Source organism: Lolium rigidum, chromosome 7, assembly GCF_022539505.1.
Source record: "Lolium rigidum isolate FL_2022 chromosome 7, APGP_CSIRO_Lrig_0.1, whole genome shotgun sequence".
Lineage (NCBI taxonomy): Eukaryota > Viridiplantae > Streptophyta > Magnoliopsida > Poales > Poaceae > Lolium > Lolium rigidum.
In genome coordinates, this window is record NC_061514.1 from 290,843,292 (window position 1) to 290,862,564 (window position 19,273).

A 19,273-nucleotide genomic window follows, 5' to 3' on the forward strand; every position below is an offset into this window, starting at 1 on the left:
ACATCTTCCGGCGCTGCGCTACTCCCAAATCCGAGAGAAGGTTCAACAACCTCGTCGAGTTCTACTTTCCTTCCAGTCACATCTTTCGAGAGAAAATCATTTTCAAGAAAGGACCATTCTTGGCAACGAAAACTTTGCCTTGAGACCTATGATAGAAGGTATACCCAATTGTTTTTTAGGGTATCTTATGAAGACGCAGTTCTCCGCTTTGGGTTAAACCTTGTTAGGTTGTAACTTCTTTACATAAGATTCGCAACCCCAAACTTTAAGGAACGATAACTTAGGTTTCTTACCAACCCATAATTCAGATGGTGTCGTTTCAACGGATTTATATGGTGCTCTATTTAAAATGAATACGGCTATCTCTAATGCATAAGGGCATCTCCAGCGGAGTGACGCATTTCGGACGTCCGAAATGTCCGTTTGCGTCGCGCGGCGGACGCGAGACAGACTGTTTTTGTCCGCGCGTCCGTTTGCACCTAGGGGTGGCTCCAGCGGCCCGACGCATTTCCGCGTTTGCATCAATTATGAAGTTTCCAAACAACAAAATAAGGAAATCAACGAAGTCATATTTATTACATTTAAATTTTTAAAATTCTACATGAAAATAAGATAGTATTTCTCTAGGCATGATCTTCATGGCCAGCCAATGTCCACTGATGCTCAATCAGATCCATTTGCAGCTGTTTGCAGACGTTCTCGTTAGTGACTTCTACATTCCTATGTAGATAGTCCTGCCAAGATGAAGCTCCGGGAAGTGGCGCAACCAGCTCACCTTGAAATTCCCAGTGGTTCTCATTGCGGCCATCAGGACGCTCGTTTTCAACGATCATGTTGTGCATGATCACGCAACATGTCATCACCTCATGCATGGTCTTCAGCGACCATGTTCTTGCCGGGTGACGGACAATTGCCCACCGAGCTTGGAGCACACCAAATTCGCGCTCCACATCTTTCCTGCAAGCCTCTTGCATCTTCGCAAACCTCCTCGTCTTCTCGAAGTTTGGATTATGGACAGTCTTCACCAATGTGGCCCAGTCAGGGTAGATGCCATCAACAAGATAATATGGCTTGTCATATGCATTTCCATTGATCTCATAGCTCACCGGGGAGCTTTGCCTTGCATGAGCCGGTTGAAAAACGGTGATCGGTGCAACACATTGATGTCATTGTTGGAACCGACCATGCCAAAGAATGAATGCCAAATCCATAAATCTTGAGATATGACAGCTTCAAGAATGACAGTTTTTCCCTCCTCATGCCCGATGTACGCACCCTGCCATCCAAATGGAACAGGTGCGCCAGGCTTCACCTCCTACCAAAAATGCTCCGGAAGTAGGAGGTGAAGCCTGGCGCACCTGTTGCACCTGTACTCCCCTGCATTGGAAGTAGGGGTCATAGTTTCTGACGTCCTGTAGAATGACCAAGAACAAGTCCCTTGACATCCTGTACCGGCGCCGGAACACTTTTTTCGGGAACACCGGATTGGTGAGGTGGAAGTAGTCCTTGTGGAGGCGGGCCCGCCCTGCCACTCTGTTGCGCGGCAGTTTTTTGGAGAGACCATTCACAGAGCCCCGGTGCTCCGGCCCCGGGTTTGAGGTGAACTCGTGGATCATGGAGGCCGCAATAGTTGCCAATGTCTGCGTCGACTGATCGGACTCCTCGTCGGAAGAGGAGTCAACGACCTCCGCGCGGAACTTGTCCAACATCTGCCACATGTCCATCTGCGTGGGTACGAACTGCGGATCAATGGCCGCGCACAATAGCGCCGAAAACACGAGTAAGAAACGTACCGACGCAATTGACCGAACAGGTCGTGGGCGGCGAGGCCGGACGGCGCAACCGGCAACGTTTGGCCCCAAAACAGCCGGCAGGTACGCGGCGGAGCCAAGCCCGAGTACAATCCTGCTCTCCCACGCGGCGACAACGGAGCCGACGGCGAGTACTGCGGCGCTGCGGCGGGACGGCGGCGGGTGGGGTGGTGGCGTCGCATTAGGGCAGCAAAGAAGGGAAAAGAGAAGCAAATCGAAGCAGTCGATTTCGTTGTCCCTGACTTGCGGGACCGGGTAAGAAATGGAGGACGCTCGGCGCGTCCGCGGAGACGCAAACCTGGCGCATATTTGGGCCAGGTTTGCGTCCCCGCGGACGGACCGGTCACTTTGCGTCGCCCCGCTGGAGCAGGCCCCAGACGCATTTCCGGTCACGGCAGACGAAAACGGTCGCTCAGCGTCCGTTTGCGTCGCGCCGCTGGAGATGCCCTAACCCCAAAACGATAATGGTAAATCTGTAAGAGACATCATAGAACGAACCATATCTAAAAGAGTTCGATTACGACGTCCGGACACATCATTACGCTGTGATGTTCTCGACGGTGTCAACTGTGAAAGTATTCCGCATTTCTTTAAATGCATGTCAAACTCGTAACTCAGATATTCTCCGCGATCAGAACGCAGAAACTTAATCTTCTTGTTACGATGATTTTCTACTTCACTTTGAAATTCCTTAAACTTCTCTAAAGTTTCGGATTTATGTTTCATAAAGTAGATATACCCATATCTACTCAAGTCATCTGTAAAAGTAAGAACATAACAATATCCACCGTGCGATGCTACACTTATTGGACCGCACACATCGGTATGTATTATTTCCAGTAAGTCTATAGCTCGGTCATGTATCCCAATGAATGGAGTCTTAGTCATTTTTCCCATTAGACATGTTTTGCATCTTTCAAGTGATTCAAAATCAAGTGATTCTAGAATTCCATTGGAATGGAGTTTCTTCATGCGCTTCACTCCAATGTGACCAAGACGATAGTGCCACATGTATGTAGAATTATCATTCAGTTTTAATCGTTTAGAATCAATGTTATGAACATGTGTATCACTACCATCGAGATTTAATAACATGTCAGGTGCATGACCATAAAAGATATTACTCAGATAAATCGAACAACCATTTTTCTCAGACTTAAATGAATAACCATGTTGCAACAAACAAGATCCAGATATAATGTTCCCGCTTAACGCATGCACCAAATAAAAATTATTCAGATTTAAAACTAATCCCGAAGGTAGATGAAGTGGGAGCGTGCCGATGGCGATCACATCAACCTTGGAGCCATTTCCAACCTGCATCGTCACCTCATCGCTTGCTAGTCTTCATTTATTCTGCAGTTCCTGTTTCGAATTACACATATGAGCAACCGAACCAACCGAACCAGTATCAAATACACCGGCAGTACTACAATTACTAGTAAGATACACATCAATAACATGTATATCAAATATACCTTTCTTCTTGATGTTGCCGTTCTTCAGATCTGTCAGGTACTTGGAGCAGTTCCGCTTCCAGTGCCCATCGCCCTTGAAGTAATAGCACATAGTATCAGGCCGAGGGCCAGCCTTGGACTTCTTATGAGGTGCAGCAGCTTTCTTGCCTCCCTTCTTGAAATTTACCTTGTCCTTAGACTTGCCCCTCTTTTTGAAATTGGTGGTCTTATTGAAAATTCGAAATAAAAAACTATAAAGCTACAGGGCACACTCAACAAACATTTACTGAACATCTACTTTTATTTCTTGATGTATTCCGCTTAACATACACTCGAGTAGCCAACCTACCAAAACGACGCTTACTTATTTCCTAATGTCTGCAGCACGAGGAAGCAAGTACTAGAGGTTGGACGAGCGATCTGCATACTCTTGGACCATCGCCCCGAAGAGGGAGGACGGCTGTTCGATCAACTTCGAAGGCTCATCAAATTCCTTTACCAGGCCTGAACAGAAATACTGAGATTTTAGAATGGAGAATTCCGAAGAAGAAATGACATGGCTAACTGAACCAAGCGAAAAACAGGATTTCAGTTCTCTGAACTAGACCTACCTAGCAAACGTTCCATCTTTATTTAAGAAAATGAAAAGGTAGTTTACTGGCAGAGAACGATTAATTGTCTATCAAAAGCAGGGGCATTAAAGAGACCTACCTGCGTCCAACACCAAAACTCTATCGCAATCCATGACGGTTGGTATTCTGTGTGCGATGCTGATTATTGTACATGATGAAAATTGTTCTCGCGTGATCTTCTGGATTGCGGCGTCAGTTTGAGAATCGACTGAAGCAGTTGCCTCATCCATGAATAAGACTTGATTCTGCTTCAATATTACACGACCAAGACAAAGAAGCTGTCTTTGGCCTACGCTCCAGTTCTCCCCACTATCAGCCACTGCAAAGAATATAGATGGAATGGGCATTATATATCAACTGCCTAGTAAAATAGAATAATTAGCAGAAGGAATAGTAATTCGTGATTGTATTGGCATCATATTTTTATGTAAATTTTAGCTTCTTTGCCTGACCATAAATCACATATATAGTGTGCTTGGCAATAATATACAAACCAGTAGTGCCCAAATATTTTTATTTGATCAATGTGCGTTTATTCCGTAAAATGGAAAATTATTTTATGCTCTTATGCAAATTGATAGTTCTGAATTTAGGCCGTGCAATTTGGATTCAGTTTTTTCCGACAAAGGGAATATATTAATATCAAAGATATCAATTACACCCAGCCTCTGCAACAACGCAATACTCTAATGGCAGTACGGGTGCACACAACCAAAACAAAAGAAAAGAAAACTAAGATACAAAAGTCCCACTAAGTATCTCATGCCTAACAACAGCAATACATCCACCACCAAGACAACACCTGAAATACAAACTCTCCAAAAGCGACGCCTTCAAGAAGGAAACAGTGCTCCAGCACCGTCGTCGCCCGACCAACGATCTTAGGTTTTCACCGTGAAGATAGTCCCCGCTCTCAAAACAATGCCTCCAACAAGGTCATTGCCAGGCACAACCAGTTAACGCCAGGCCTTAGGTTTTCACCCTGAAAGGTAGGACTCTGAACTTCACCTGTGCTATCGCCCCCACTTTCATACACTGCCCACTTTCATACACTATTGTCAAGCCCGGAACACAAAGCAAGCCCCTCCACAACGCGGAAACTTGAACCTCCCTTAGCTAGTCCTCCCATCTGGCCTTCATGATATTCTCTTCTTCTGATTTTCACCATGGATCCAATGTCACTTGGTGTCAACATAGAAAAGAGCTTCACGCCGCTCCCTCCAGAACCAAACAGTCGGAATAAAAGCATGGGTACGCGCGACCGAATACCACCCAATCCAGGCAAAATATGCGTTATTCCATTTGCCAGTGGAGCCTTCCGGAACTGAACACTCCAGCTAGATAAAAAAGGATCGGCATCTGGTAGGTCTTCATCTCCGCAGAAGAAGAACCCTAGGACCACCACCTTCAAGCCCGAAGCAGACGAACAGGCCCTCACGCCGCCATTGCCGATGAAGGAGGACTCGGTGGACGGCGGCCGCCGCAACCACACCATCCTCGCCCGCAAATCGCCGCCCCTTCCTCGCGCCGCCGACTGAAGCCGACGATGGATCTCGGTGGGTACAAGATCCAATAGCCGCCGCCACCAACCATTGCCGGAGGCCGTGGAGGATCCGTTGCCGGAGGTTGTGGAGGAGTAGCCGCCGCCGCTCGTCTAGGGTCGCCGTCCTAGACGCAGAGCGCGTCGAAACCGGTGGCCGCCGCCTCCATCTTCCCCCAGGCACGTTTGGCGCCGGGGCCCGCCGCCATTGTGGCCAGCGCCGACGGCAGAGGTGGAGGGAGAGGACGCGGGGGGGGGGGGGGGGGGGCTGGCGGCGCTAGGGTTTGGGGCCCATGACGTCGCCCTGGGAGCGAACGCGAGGGGGCCGTCTATTCACTGTTCATTTGGATTCAGTTATTAAGCTCTGGTTTATTTTTCGCATTGTCAGTGTCCATTTGGCAACTATCATAGTAAAGTATCTCCAAACTAAATATTTTGTTAAGATACGGAGGTGTATTCACTGTTTCCTGTACATGGTAACTATGGACTATGGTTTGAAGAGGATTGGTTGCCAAATATGTAGAAGTCATGATATTGACAGCCTAGAGGTTTGTTACGTTATTAATGTTACTATCTGCACTATTTATCCCATTTATGATTTGAAAAGGGGCGGCGGTTCAGAACTTTGGACTAGTAAATGATCTTAACTGACAACTACACAACACTTCTTCCGACACCACTTCGGGGAAACATATTAAGAAATTAAGCCTGAGTGGAAGATGCAAATTATGTGAACAAAAACACAACACAAGTATATTAATGGCAAACCTAGAGCGTCAAGCTTTTGAGCTTTAGAAGCTACTACATCCTTCAGTTGGCAATGCTCCAGAGCCTGCAAACATGTGATGTAATTCCAACAGCTAATTAGCCAATCACTAAGGAGGAAGGATAGAACAAACATTTTACACAGTACCTGCCATATTTCAGAATCTGAAAACTGCCCAATTGGATCAATGTTACTTCGAATTGTCCCCTCAAAGAGTACTGGTTCCTGGGGAATTATGCCGAAGCGGGACCTCAGATCATGTAGACCCAATGCACAGATGTCTACTCCATCAATGATTATCTTCCCCTCTGCAGGCTCTAAAAGCCTGAAGAATGCTTGAATCAAAGTTGATTTGCCACTGCCTGTCCTTCCAACAACGCCTATCTTTTCACCACCTCTAATGCTGACAGTGATGCCTTTCAGAATTAGAGGCGTATTTGGTCGATACCTGACCTGAAAGGATAAAATTGGGGTAATGAGCTCAACTGATTGAATAAATCCCCAAAGACAAATATTCAAAACATTCTACACTGTATTGAGTGTAAAATAGACCAGTAGTTGAACCAAATTTATGTGAAATAAATAAGAAAGTACAGGACTTCATATTTAAGTACTTGACCTTCTAACCTTTAAATCATTGATATCAATATCTCCATGAGTGGGCCAATACAGAGGAGGGTGGTCGTCTTTTTTCCACGCTGCCTCAGAAGGAAGAGTGCTGAACTGATTTACCCTCTCCACGGCAACCATGTAATTTTCTAGCATACAGCTGATGGATATTGCGTAGTAAACCACAAAATTGAGAGCAAGGCCATATGAAAGAGACATGCCAACAAATTCTGTAAAAACATAGCACACATCACTTCCTCCTGGCTATATAAAGCTCATGATCTTAAATCACAAAGATTACTTTACTGGATATATCATTTTAAAATGCATTGTCCTATCTTTAAAATAAAGTTATCCAACTCATGAGAATATCTTCATCCTATTAACTAACATCAAGACAACCCAAAAATGCAGTACTGCATTCTATTATTAGGGGGCAGCTGCTGAATTTAATGAAGCGCAAATTAGTGTATTTATCCTGACATGATATAGCCGCTGATCTATGTTACAGTACGGTCAGATCTATTATATATATTCAGTTGTACCTTTCTTGATAAAATTGCTAGGCAAGCTAATCATGAGAAAAGCTGTTATTGACAATACAAGTGTTCCAAGCAGCTCCAGCCGGAACCCAAGCCACTCGTTTGCTGCATAGTTGTGGAAGTTCATGCGCAAACTTGAATTGATTCTGTCTAAATTCTCCTGGAAAAATTCACTTTCCTTGTTGAAACATCTTATGGTTGTCGCACCTACAACAGTCTCAGTGAAGTGATCAATAATCGGTGCTTTGGTTACTCCTTCAAGTCGAGTTAGCTCCCGTGAAGTGGCAAGATATTGATTCTGCAGAAAAGGGGAAATTGCAAGTTATATTGAGCAATCTGTTTCTATGAGCAGAATTAACTAAGGTGTTTTGAGGTGAGCTTTAGAAGAAGAGCATGCATACCCTGTACCAAATGCTCAGTAGCAAGAGTGGAATTACAGCTATAACTGATGGCCAAGCGACCTGGCAAGTAACAATAATGGTGCTAAATACTGAAATGTACATTGAAATTGTCAGGCCAACAAAAAAGGCCAGCACATCATCTATGGTTGTTTGGTCAGATGATGCCTGAAAAAAGACAAGGGGGAGGTATCAACTCAGTACTTCAGTACATAGCAAAATAATTGCGTAACACACACTCCTGATCTTGCAAAACAAAAACTAGAACATATTCTTTCTTTCCATATATTTCGGGAGTGAAAGATGATTTCTTTGCACGAGGCCACTTTAAGTTAGGTGATGGTTCAACTGTTAGATTTTGGGAGGATGTTTGGTTGGGAGATAAAACTTTGGCACAGCAATATCCATCTTTATATCATATAGCGCAACATAGAAATGTCTTGGCTGTGGATGTGTTAGCTCAGGTACCTCTGAATATTCAATTTCGGAGGGTATTGCATAGGAACAAATGGATGGATTGGTTGCATTTGTGTAGACGTTTGATGAATGTTACTCTTCAGGATCAAACGGATAGTTTTGTTTGGAACCTTACAACCTCAGGCTTATTCACTGTCAAATCTATGTATGGAGACTTGATGAATGACCATACTCCTTTCCTGCGAAAATATTTATGGAAGCTTAAAATACCGCTAAAGATAAAAAAAATTATGTGGTTTCTTAATAATAAGGTTTTGTTAACTAAAGATAATCTTGCAAGAAGAAATTGGAAGTGTTGTACGAAATGTTGTCGGAATAATATTGTGTTTAACAATTCAACTTCTTTCAATATTATGCAGGTTATTCATATGGTGGTCCACTGGGTGCAACTGTGGGCGTTACTCCTTCCTCAGGACCAGCGGGTGTTTATGGATACTGGATGCAACCATCTCCAAACGGTCGCACAAGCTATCTTGTCCCAGGCTGGCTGGTGTCACACTAGTCGACTACAGGATGCTTAGTTGGCTTAGTTTTCAGATTTTTTGATGTTCTCATGGTTGATTTATGTATTGATCATGAGTGGTCCGTGAATTCTGTACCACATACTTATGTGTTGACACTGAATCTATTAATAAAGGCCGTGTGGATCACCACGATGCAAAGGCTGGGGTGATTATCCCCTTTTCGAGAAAAAAATATATTTCAGAGTACAAGTACAGAAAAGCTTACAAGTCAAACTAGCTCTGTTAGCACTTATTTAATTTAATAGAATGGACCAGAAAAATAAGGTTTGCCAAGTTAGTAACATATAATCAACTTAGGCAAATGGGCAAGTTCATGCTATAACCAAATAAATCATACAAGATATTTACCCGGCTAAGAATCCTTCCTGAAGGAGTGGTGTCAAAAAATGACATTGGGGCATGCAAAATGCTGTCAAACATCTTACTGAAAAAGATCTGAGCTGTTTGAAGACCCAACACTGTCTCGAGAAAAGTCTTAATTACTTGAAGGACCATTGAAACACCAGCTATGGCAAAATACACTCCAATAAACAAGGAAGGATTAAACGGGATGCTGCCTGATGTTTCATATGAAAGCCAATAGTCACTAGCCATATCAGAAGCTTGCCACACCAATGATAATCCAAATATGCCCACAATCCCCCACCAACCCCAAGCCTCCGTCAGGTATAGCTTGTACACACGCCAACTTACTTGGCCACTTTCTCTTTCCTCTTCTTGTATAATCTTGGAAGTGGCTGCTTCTATTTCTGGTGCAACGATCAGCTTCTCGCCCTTTCCGATGGATGTAGAGTGGAGAGAGGGGATTCTGATTACTGCAGCAGGCTGAGAATGTCTAGTCTTCTCCACTTGTCGACCCTGTTCCACCAGTTCCATTGAACTATCATGAGCAGCAACAAGAGCCGAAAAACCTGCACCTGCTTCTAGTAACTCATCATACTTTCCTGACTGTGCAATCATACCATCTTTCATGACCTGCTTATATTCACATGGTAAAAACATGAGTACACCGTTGTTTATGTTGGTTTGTTTCGTATAAAATTTGAAATTTTTCTCTTGCTGGACACTGGATAGTACAACAGTATGCTGAGAAGTAATCGTAAGAACTAACTTTTCATATAATTGTATACAAGAATGATATGAAGCTTAGCATAATAACACCAGAGCCAGCTTTAGACTGTGGACAGATACTTACAAAGTACACTAACTTTTTTCTTTTTTGTATAAAGAATGTGTAGATGCTTTTCTTAGATAATGCAAGAGCATAACTGCCTCCTGGCCTCTTGCTTTGGAAGAAACAAAACAAAAAACACTTCAATGGCTCCTATTTTCACCAGAAAGACGATAAACTTACGAATATGGTGTCGGCATTATGCAGGAAATCCACTTGGTGAGTTACAAGCAAGATGGTCTTCCCCTTGAGCATGCCCCTTAGACATTCCTGCAGCACAAATTAAGCTCACCCGTGTGATACCATTCAAAATATGTGGCATATAATAACAAAAGGTTCACTTTGATTAGTTGATATCAGTAGTAGTTATACCGAGAGAGTTACTTCAACCTTGTACATACAAATAGGGAGCTACTTCATTCATTTGTTCTTAGTTAGAACAGCATAGAAGAACAACCATCATATGCATTTCACAAATATTGCCCTAACTCTTGCTTATTATTTATTTAATTGTTACATATTAGAATAGTGATTGGTAAAATACAATGACGAAAGGAGAGTACCCCAGTATCATCAAATCAAATTCTTGGAAGAAGCAAAAAAGAATTTACCTTGAAGATATATGAGCCGGTGTGTGCATCTACAGCACTGAAGACATCATCAAGGAGATATATATCGCATTTTTGATAAACTGCTCTGGCAAGCTGAATGCGCTGTTTCTGTCCACCACTGAGATTGATTCCTCGCTCTCCTATTTCTGTCTGGTCACCGAATTCCATCATTTCCAAGTCTTTTTCCAGGCAGCAAGACCGTGTGACTTCTTTATATCTTTCAGGATCCATTGGCCGGCCGAATAAAATATTCTCTTGAATGGTCCCATTTTGGATCCAAGCTGTCTGTGCAACATATGCAGTACTACCACATACCCTAAGCTGTTAAGAAAAGAAGCACGAGGACATATAGAGAATAAGATAAATATGAAAAATCTGTAGCCTAATGCGTATCACTAGACGTTCCTTAATTTATGAAGCCAAGAAGGTATCATCTAATTCCTGGTGTGATTCAAGAATTCCTTATTGATACTTGAATAGCCATCCCTAGGAGTATCATAACTGTATTAAACCACTGTTTTCTACCGGGTGAGACTTCAGCCATTGCCCCCGATTTCACAAGAACTGACCTTGCACTCAATTTGCATCCAACTTTAAGTGGCAAAGACCTCAATTTGTGAACGTTGCATAAATAATTCTCAAAAAATAAGAAGAATGTTGCACGAGCAAATAGCATAGTATTTTGATCAACAAAGATGTCTATTTGTATAAGAAGTAACACTTTTACCTTGCCTGAAACCTTGTCCATCTCCCCCATAATACAGGACAGCAGCGACGACTTGCCAGACCCGACCGTTCCAACCACCGCTGCAAGCTCACCTCTTCTTACCTCCATATTAATCCCCTTCAACACTGTCTCTAACACGGGTGTTTCCTCCACAATAGTCTCATCCTCGTCCTCTTGTTCCGTTTCATTCTCCTTCTTGCCCCTCATGTCCCACGCTAACGTGCCATCATGCACCTCCACCACCACCCGGTCTGCTCCAATGCCAGAGTCAAGGACATGCTCCACCGTAGCATCATCGAGCTCTGCATCAAGCAGGTACCTGTCAAGCCTTCCAAGCGACACGGTGGCCTGCGTGATAGCCGCGATCGCCTCCGGAAAGCTCTGCATAGGTCCATCGAGCATTCGGAAGAAGGCGGTGGCCGTGAACACCTTGCCAGCATCCAGCTCTACACCTGTGAGCACGCATGTGCCGAAGACGAGCACGGTCATGACGAGCGGACCACTCCAGAGCACGACGGTGTTGGCACACATGAAGTACATGGACTTGGCGAGCCACCCGAGCTCGGCCTCCCTGAGGTGGCGAACCTTGGAGCCGAACGTCTCCTCCCACGCCTGCAGCTTGATGACGCGCATGTAGTTGAGCAGCTGGGTGATGGCCTTCATGCGCTCGTCGCGCTTGCCGAGGAACTTGGACTGGTACTCGAGGTTGCGGCGGTTCGCGAATGCCACGACGACGGTGACCACGGCGATGGCGGCGACGGCGGTGAGCACGGCGGGGCCGAGGTGCGCGTAGAGGAGGGCGAGCGCGACGGCGATCTGCAGCGGCATGAGCCAGAGGTTGTGGAGCTGGTACGTGACGCTGGACACCTCCTCGGCGTCCACCTCCATGTAGTTGACGATGGCGCCGGCGCCGTGCGCGCGGCGCGCGCCCGTGGAGAGCCGCAGCGACTTGCGGTACACGGCCGCGAGCAGGGCCGCCCGGACGCGCATCCCGAGCTTGTGGCCCTGGAACTCGTAGTGGTGCGACGCCAGCGTCTCGGCGGCCTTCCCGGCGAGCAGGACGGCCACGAGCCGCAGCCCCTCCGCCGCGCCCCCGCCGCGGCGCACGAAGTGCACGAAGCGGTCCAGCAGCGACGGGCCGATGTACATGACGGAGATGTGCGCCACGCCGAGCGCGGCGACGAGCAGGAGCTGCGGCCAGAAGGAGCGCAGCAGCGCGGCGGCCACCGGGTGGCCGGGCTTGGAGGAGCTGGAGCTGGGCCAGTTGGAGAGGAAGAGCGCGTACGCGGCCTCGGTAGTGTCGGCCGGCGCCACGGGCGGGACGTCCTTGTCGCTGAGCGTTGCTGTGGAGCCCTTGGTGATGAGCGGGCCGATCCAGCTGAAGGTCGCCAGCGAGAGCCACGACGCCGTCGCGTAAGCAGAAGAAGCGCCGCTCGGTTCTTCCTCGGCGGCGGCGGCGGACGCAGCGTCGTGGCCCAGACCCGTGGAGCCGTGGACCGCGAAGTAGAGCAGGGGCAGCGAGAGGACGAGCCCCGCGAACGCGACGGGGTCGTCGGGGAGTATGGGGACACCGAAGGCGTACCGAGCGGCGGCGGACCCGGAGAAGAGCGCGGAGATGGCCGAGGTGGCGAGCCAGAAGAGGCGGAGGTGCTTCGGGTGGGAGCGCGACGCTGACGCCGCCTTCTCGGCCGCGACGGTCCCCGCGGCCGCGAGGTGCGCGAGGAGGTGCGCGGCGAGGAAGGCACACTGGACGGCGCGCAATGACGCGTCCCGCGGGGAGAGGCGCAGGGCCGCGAGCGCGAGCAGGAGGAGCGAACCGGCCGCGAGCGCCGTGGAGGCCGCGAGCGCGAGGCTGTGCCGGAAGCTCCTCGTCCCGCGTCGGTGCGGCGGCGCTGGCTTGGCGAGGAGGGGCTCGTGGTCGTCGTGGGAGGATCGGGGGAGGAGGAGGCGGGCGCGGAGGGAGAGGGCGAGCGCGGCGAGGAGGAAGAGGACGTCGACGGTGGCGAGGAGCGCGCGCTGTGGGCAGGGCGAGAGGAGGAGGAAGGCGAGGCGGTCGGGGAGGGACGGGTGCGGCGGCGGGACGCAAGCCGTGGTGGCGAGCCACCATGGGACGGAGGATCCACTGAGCATGGCGGCGGTGGTCGGCGTGGGTTGGCAGGGTGCGGAGCGGAGGGCGCCGCCTTGTGTCACATTAGTTGCGCGTCCTGTCGGGGTTTTCTGGTGTCAGTTGTGGTGGTAAAGTCTTTATTCTTTTTTGAACAAGCATCGGGGTAGATGACACGTACCGGCGTCCAGCAAAAGACGACAGCGGGAAATGGTTCCGTGGAATGGAGGGAGCAGCCGAGCACGGGCCGTCGTTGATTCCCGGGCGGTCGGAAGAATCGCATTCATTTTCTATAGTGCTTTCCTTCGTGGGTCTTTTTCTAGTCCCTCCCTAAACAAAAACAGTGCAAAATTTATTTGAATACAGATATATCTGTAAAGTGTCTATATATATCTATATATTTAGATAAATTTTGATATGCTTTTATAAAATTTGATTAAAAAAGCGGAAAAGTGTTCATATAATTATAGGTATATATATTTTATTTTATCATAAATAAATAAAGTTTAGCTAAATAATTATAGGTTTTAGCAAAAGGCCATAGGGGTGCAATGTAGTTGTTTTTTGCGTGGGTTATTTTTTTATATCCATTTAACAGTTATAGTAAACTTAAAAATCGGTGAAGTGAGAATTACTGAGTCCACCGGAATGTAGGTACAAACATAAGCGGTATGTTTTTTTGTGAGAGCTCTCCAAATTATTTCTTATCGCTGCGATTGCAGAAGGGTAGGGGAACGTGTCACGTGAAAACAGGCCACATTCTGCAAATCTGAAAATCACGATCGGAGCCATTAGATCATGTACTGACCGGTTAGATTTTCGACACCTATCGGTCTATCCCACCTTCGTATATCATCCCCTTCCCATTCTCCAATCCCCTAGAAACCCACAACTCTCTATCACTACCAAAAAGCTACACACATCACTTCTCTCCCTAATCCTCCCCTAGCAGACTCCGCTCGAATTGGAAGAAGGTAGGAGGCGATGGAGGATGTCACAGATGCATGGAGGTGGCGAGGCACATGTAAGCAATGATGTTCTTCTTCATATATGTGTCTCCTACAACGATCACCTCCTGTTCTGGCTGCCACGATGCTCTTCGTCATGGGCTCGTTTGGTAGCCTGCATTCAATTCCTAGCTCACTGCGCCAGCGAGATGGGCTCACCTGCGCATCGCGAACGGGCAGTGGGCCATGAAAGCCGGATCGTTCGTAGCCTGTGAGGCCTTTTGCGCACTGGAGAAGGAACCCAGGTCCCATCGTTTGGTTGCCCGTTTACAGTACTTCCTTCCCTGCTCGTGCAACCCACTGCCTGTTTGGTTGCAGATAGCTCAGTGCTATGGTAACCCCTTCACTTAGAGTGGTGAGGTTACCCATTACTGAATAACATCACACATCAGAACCAGTTCATCACAAAAGGTGCTGGTAATACACATCAACTACTTAGTGGGCGATGCATCACGAGCGAAGCAACTACTTCGTGATGCATCACAGGTTCATCACACGAGGGGTTAGTATATACCACCTCGAACAAGTTTATCATTACAAACCGGGGATCAGGTTGTAGCAAGTCCTAGCTAATGGAGGGATACAAGATCACCTCCCAAAATTAGCACATCATGACGAAGGAAGCAGAAGCACTAAGCAGGAAACTGATTGCAGAGTCAGGTCCTAAGCCAGGTCCTCCTCTGTGGTGGCTGCAGCTTGCGCTAGACGGCATACTCTGCTTCATTGTCTGCAATGAAGTCGATAGCCCTGACCAGCAAAGTTAGGCTGGAACAACTGCGCCTTGCACACAAACCAGGGGGTGAAGATTGTCTTCATCTGAGCGTAGTTCGTGATCGGGGTGCCGACATACCGACGGTGCTTCGGGTAGCGCTGCAATCCACAAGGAACATCTGTTAGTCCGGAGGACATTCTGAAAGTATAGAGATGGTAAACCTAGAGGGGGGGTGAATAGGTTTCTATAGATTTTAATTCTTTCTTTGCAATATTAGGCTTTGCGGAATATAAAGGTGAGCCTAATGCAAACTAGGTGAAGCAACCTATATGAGGATACAACTAACTCGAGCACGAAGGCTCTCACGAGCGATTAACTCACAAGTAAGGAGTTCGGTTAGAGATAACCGATAGCACGCGGAGACGAGGATGTATTCCCGTGTTCCCTTGCTTTGCAACAAGGTACATCACGTTTGGAGGAGTGGAGGTCCCACGAAGGATTCCCCGCACCACGAAGGCTCACCCTATTCTCCGGAGCCTATCCCACGAAGGAATAGCTCACTCACTTGTGGTAGACTTTGAGGTAGCCTCCAAACCTTCACAATCTTGCCGGAGCAAATCCACGGCCGGATGCTTCCGGACTCCTCTTGCCCACTTAGGGTTTCCAAGGAACCCTAGGAAGCAAGCTTCTCGATGAATACAAGGGGGAATGAGATTTGGCTTGGTAGAACGGTAGATCGGGTCCTCCTCTAACGATTCCCGGAGGGATTTGAGTTTGGGTGGAGGAGGAGGAGATCCGAGGCTTTTGGTGTTTCTAGCAATGGAGTAAGAGAGAGAGAGCTCAAGAACGGCTTGTAGTGTAGTGCCTAGCAGTTCAGAGGTAGGAGAAGGCCTATTTATAGTGTTCTTCGAAATATGGCCGTTGGTCACTTGCCACCTCAGCTTTTCTCTCGACAAACCCGGTTGACCGGACCACAGACCGGACTGCCCGGTGGTGAGGCCGGTCGGACCGGACCGGCGACCGGATTCCCTTTGCGTCGTCCTGGAGCTCCTCCGGTTGGCGACCGGTCGATCGGGCCGCACGCCGGACCCGCCGGTCGGTAGGCCGGCTGACCGGTCGGCAACCGGATTTGTTAGGTCCTCGTTTGGAGCCCGGTTGACGACCGGTCGACCGGGCCGTGCGCCGGACTCGCCCCGGTTGGCGACCGGTTGACCGGGCAGCACGCCGGACTGGCCGGTTGGTGGCCCGGTTGGACCGGACGGCAGACCGGATTTCTGCTGTAGACCCCTTTTCGATTGTTGTTGAAGTGGGGGGTCTCCTTTAGCCTTCTTGTTCCTTTGATACACCATTTATGCCTCTTTGCCTAATACACGAGATTATCCTTATAAACACATTAGGCCAAGTACTCTAGCACGGTGTCATTGTTACCAAAATAATGGATAAGGGTAAAATACCCTTACAATCTCCCCCTTTTTGGTATACGATGACAAACCGAGCTAGAGTCACATATAGATATTATGATAAGCTCTAAACCTTGATTCCATATAAGATATTACGACAGCTCCCCCATAATGTGTGCACTTGGAAAATTTGCGTTTGAATGCAAAGTGCACCATTTGTGGAACATGAGAAGCTCCCCCAATATCTTTAGGAAACAAGCATGGTATGGAGATGTGCATATCAAGATATATAAGCATAGCACACATAATCATCCTAACATAGAGTAGCACACATAATAGTCGTCCATACACATCCATACACGAATTATTCGAAGTAGCAAATGGTTCTTGAGAAATCAAAGCAAATAAGCACAAGCCATATAAAATCCAAATAAAGCAACACCCATGGCTTGTGACTCAAAGAACCCCGTGGTCCTAGAGACTCTACTCTCTTCTCCCCCTTTGGTATCGGAACACCAAAAAGGCGAAGAAAAGAGGAGAGATGCTACCGCACCCATCAATAGAACTCATGCCCAGAGGAGTAGGAGCTCTCGCCATCATCGCGTGCAGCCTCATCACCTTCATCCTCATCACCATCATCAGCAGTAGGAGTAGGAGCACGAGCAGTCCTAGGAGGAAGGCCACCATGAGCATACATGGAGAAGTCAAAGTTCTGGATCATCTCATCGGTAAGGAGAGGCATCTCCCACTGAGGTGCAACCACAGGCTCCATCTCTGGTCCAGAAGGTGGGACAGGAGCATTCCGTGAGGCCATGAACTCATTCTGTCGCCTCCTTGTTTCCTGGTTCACAGCAAGGCTCTGATGTGCAACATCATTGGTGTTCTTGCACATTTGCCACATGCTAGAGAAGAAGCGAGCGACACCGTGCTTGGGGCGCCGAGAGTAGCTGGAGCTAGCATCATGATCATGGTGTTCCTTGGAACGGCGCTCAGTGGAGGGCATCATGGAGGGAACATCCGGACGAGTGGCCTCCTGAATGGGGATCCTGAATGGGTCCATGATGACCCTTTCACCTAGTGTGTTGAGAGGAGCAGGTACAATGTAGTTGATGAGCCGCTGAACATACTGAGCATAGTTGGGCGTCATGCGACCCATAACAGACCGCTTCAGTTCACAGTGAATGAGATCACAGCCATCAATCTTCCTTACCCTGTCAGGATGGCAATAGTACATAAGATTGAGGTGATAGTTCCTGACTTCACTGGTGTCGCCAGACTTGCTGATGAGACTCTCACGGAACATCTTGGCAAGAACAAGATATGAGTAGTACATCCCAGAGATAGTGGGAGGCCCGGGTGTAGGGTTCAGAGGATAGCAAAAGGAGATGTCACCCTTAGCAAGCTTAGACCGAGAATGAATCTTGTACCCTGGAGCATTGTCACCACCACAACCCATGGCTGCACGGAACTGAGAGTAGGTGCATGAGTACTTCTCCTTGCCAGTCATCCAAGTGATAGTGCGATCTTCATCATCATGGAAGAATACGGTGCAATGGAATTGACGAACAAGAAGAGGACAATAGATGTTGTCAGCTTGTTCCTCATCGGGCTTTAGGCACACAAGATCATATAGTCCCAAACCCTTCAAAGTTTCAACCACAAAGCGGTACTTTGTGGCTTCATGCAAGGCAAGCTCGTCTGGGTTGATGGCCTTGGGTGTCACAACAGCGCCATTCTTCATACACTCGCGAGTGTCATAGAAACCTTCCCATATGGCTGCTTGAGTCTTGGTCCAGAAGGACTGGTCCCCACCAAGGTAAGTCTGTTGCTCATAGCGATACGGATTCACCGTCCTTAGTTCCTGCCAATCAACACGGTTTGCCTCCGCAATATTGAATTGTGGCACTATTTCATCATCCTCTTGGGCGGCATGCTTGTCCTTCCTCTTACCACCAACTAGCTTGGTTCTTCCCCCAGATGCGCTGCCAGTGTCATGAGTCTGAGGTACTTTAGGCATGCGGCTGCTAGAACGACGGGGTGGATCCACCGTAGGCCTTCCCCTCTTGGGAGGAGCACCACGTCCTTCACCACTCCAACTATCTGTGAATGAGAAAATAGAGCGAGGATAGCAGTGGGGTAAGTGTACATGTCATCAATAAGAGGGAAGCCAAAACGCATAGCATATACTCAAGTGTATTGATGAGATTGTGCGAAAAACTGGGCGATCCGGCGCACAGTCCGGTCCAACCGGGCGGCAGACCGGACGAGCCGGTTGCCAATCCGGTTGACCGGGCGGCACGCCGGACCGGCCGGTTGAGAGGCCGGTTGACCGGGCTGGTGACCGGATCTGTCGACTTGTGAGGTGTTGCCCAGATTTTCCACCACAAAATCATGCATAAACTCATAAACTTGAATATAGACTATAGCAATAGAGTGGAGTATGTGCATTGTGTTGTGAGACACTCTAAAGGCATGAGGACTGACAAACCCTAACCCTAACCCTAAAATTTCCTCAAATCTTGTCAAGAAATTGCAATGTGTGAAGAGGACAAGAGAATAGGGGGAAAGGGAGAGCACATTACCCGAAGACATGGTCCTCCTTGATCAAGAGAACAAGAAGAACACTAGGGAGGGCTTGAAACCCAAAAACTCCAAAATTTCCCAAAAAGCTTGAGAGGGACCTGATACGTCCAAAACGTATCTACTTTCCCGAACACTTTTGCCATTGTTTTGCCTCTAATTTGTGTATTTTGGATGCAACTAACACGGACTAACGCTGTTTTCG

The 19,273-nt window shown here is 47.7% G+C and overlaps 1 protein-coding gene across 1 annotated transcript; it reads right to left on the reverse strand.

Moving 5' to 3' along the window:
* Window positions 1-2,966: 2,966 nt before the first annotated feature.
* On the reverse strand, window positions 2,967-13,395 carry LOC124672980 (ABC transporter C family member 14-like). Its single transcript, XM_047209124.1, has 12 exons — window positions 11,266-13,395; window positions 10,539-10,859; window positions 10,111-10,197; window positions 9,105-9,731; window positions 7,759-7,923; window positions 7,361-7,655; window positions 6,834-7,045; window positions 6,354-6,659; window positions 6,209-6,272; window positions 3,980-4,219; window positions 3,290-3,772; window positions 2,967-3,176 (listed from the first exon to the last, which is right to left on the reverse strand). Exons 1-11 carry the CDS (start codon window positions 13,393-13,395, stop codon window positions 3,669-3,671), a joined length of 4,551 nt encoding a protein of 1,516 aa, XP_047065080.1. The 3' UTR covers window positions 2,967-3,176; window positions 3,290-3,668.
* Window positions 13,396-19,273: the final 5,878 nt, after the last annotated feature.

Coding starts and splice junctions, on each gene's coding strand:
- LOC124672980 (XM_047209124.1), bottom strand. CDS start 13,395: ATGCTCAGTGGATCCTCCGTCCCATGGTGGCTCGCCACCACGGCTTGC. Junction 10,860..11,265: donor TGGACAAGGTTTCAGGCAAG/GTAAAAGTGTTA, acceptor TTTTCTTAACAG/CTTAGGGTATGTGGTAGTAC. Junction 6,660..6,833: donor TTGATATCAATGATTTAAAG/GTTAGAAGGTCA, acceptor TTATCCTTTCAG/GTCAGGTATCGACCAAATAC.